At 32.0% G+C, this 2,092-nt stretch overlaps 1 protein-coding gene across 4 annotated transcripts in view; it reads right to left on the reverse strand.

The window, feature by feature from the left end:
• Positions 1–1,195: 1,195 nt before the first annotated feature.
• Positions 1,196–2,092, reverse strand: part of LOC117110184 (cyclic GMP-AMP synthase-like) — a 21,160-nt gene continuing 20,263 nt past the window's right edge. For all 4 annotated transcript variants that reach the window (XM_033252800.1, XM_033252801.1, XM_033252802.1 and 1 more), the window contains one exon: positions 1,196–1,884. In XM_033252800.1, the coding sequence (XP_033108691.1) occupies positions 1,623–1,884 (262 nt within the window). In that variant the 3' untranslated portion in view covers positions 1,196–1,622. The remainder of the gene's footprint in view (positions 1,885–2,092) is intronic.

Consider the following 2,092-nt stretch of genomic DNA (forward strand, 5'->3'; position numbering starts at 1 on the left):
AATCACGCTTAGGCCTATGTGTTCTATTATGCCTATGTATAACGTTATACATAGGCATAATAGAACACATAGGCCTAAGCGTGATTAAAAAAATCTTAAATCCATAAATCTCAGGCCAGGTATTTTAAGATAGAAATGCGATACTGTGGTTCAATTTCGTATACTCGATGCATATTTACATGTTTAGAAGTATTCATTTTGAGTGATCCCAGGAAAGAATTTGTATTGGCTCAAGAATAAGCTTTAAAATTTTAACACTGTGTACAAAGGGGGGCCACGGCTCCCCCCTGGATACGTCCCTGTGCGAGGGTCCAAAAGCAGGAGGATTTCCAAACGAGAATAAAGATTTAGTGAAACCCAGAATGAAGATGAGTTTGGAAACTCATTTGAAAAAAGAGCCTTGGTGGATGGATTTCTGGAACGTGCGAGAGTGAGTTTTGAATATTATACCCAGGAAAATGTGAACCTTTGGGAATTGGAGGGGGTGCGTCGTTTGACACGACAATTTCTGGTAAATTGTGGCTCAGTCACAAATTAGCGAATGATAAATAAGGCCACCTTTTTCGGTAACCTTTATATATTCAGTCGTTGAAACAAAAACTTATAAAAACTAGGCATGTGGACTATAGAACACTGCATTTTTGAAAGATTTTTTCGACCAGTCTTCTGGCCTTCATCATCTGTAAAATTTCTTATAAATCATGCTGTGCAACTTCCAATATAACACATAAAAGTGTACAATTTTTAACGAGACAAGAAGAAAAACAAAATGATAAATAACAGAACAATATTCTTTTTCGAGAAAAATACGAGGTATATTTTATTCATCCCTGTGAAATGTATGGAATTGGTTATACAAGGTTATTCAAAACCTGAAACCTACTGGAAAGTATGGCTATATACCGAATTTTGTACCTTTGTAGTTGTATTTAAAACTTGATTTTGATGATTGTGTTCATGTATTCTTGATCATCATCACAATCATTATTACTATGATCATTACTATCACTATTCACTATCTTCCACCTCCTCAACATCATCACCCTCATCATCAAGAACATTATCAACATGCTGCATAATTACTGTATTCGTATCATCGTCATCATCATCATTATTATTATCATCATCATCGTATATCATATGTTTATTTTTTGTCAAGTACTAGTATGTCTTTTGATGAATCATAACAATTAAATTTTATTTGTATTGTCTATTAAAATTCAGTGAATTTTAATAGACTTTTTACTAATTCATATCTACATGGGAATACATGAGAATCGGTTGTTTAAAACGAAAAGCTTGATATAATAGGCATATATACAAATAAGCATATTTACATACACATAAGATATATATGTATATATATATATATATATGTATATATAATATATATAATCAATAATATAATTACCTTAACTGTAAGACGCCACATACACAATTACAAAGCAGCAATTCAACAGTCATACCAAATAAATCTATTATACTGTAGATACATTTACTTATTCTATTTATAGATATCGACTTATATATCTAGACGTTTGTAACACATTAACTACCTCATAATCTCAAAACATTTAGGCCATGTAGAGGGTATATATGCCATAAATTAGATTTGTCCACGATTATCCACCTCGCAATCCCCCAAGCAGGTAAAGTGTACTCCCTTGCTGGATGCCATAATAACCCAATGTTCGATCATCTTGTAGGGTTTTGCTCTGATATTGCAATCGCTGCTGGTCTGTGGGTATTCCTTCATTCTCGTATATCTTGGTCTTTAGTTGTTTCACTTTAGTCGATCTCTGCATGTTAGAGTAAGTTTTAGTTTTGCCATTTTGATTTTTGACCTCAATCTGAAAGTTGTCCGGAGTAGGCTTCACAAAATCCCTGAAAAAAAGAATAGCTTATTACATTAAATTAGCTAGTTATATTGTAGAGTATAAATTATAAACATTAGAAGATAAAATCTACTGTAAGATTGTATAACTTTACAAATGTATCATGCTTGTCTTTTTTTTTTAATTTTTATTATTGGTATTATTTTTGCATTACATTTCAATAGTCACATTTGATTAAGTAGGCCTATGATATATAT

Source organism: Anneissia japonica, unplaced genomic scaffold, assembly GCF_011630105.1.
Source record: "Anneissia japonica isolate Jap-2015-1 unplaced genomic scaffold, ASM1163010v1 scaffold284697_len431725_cov185, whole genome shotgun sequence".
Taxonomy (NCBI): domain Eukaryota; kingdom Metazoa; phylum Echinodermata; class Crinoidea; order Comatulida; family Comatulidae; genus Anneissia; species Anneissia japonica.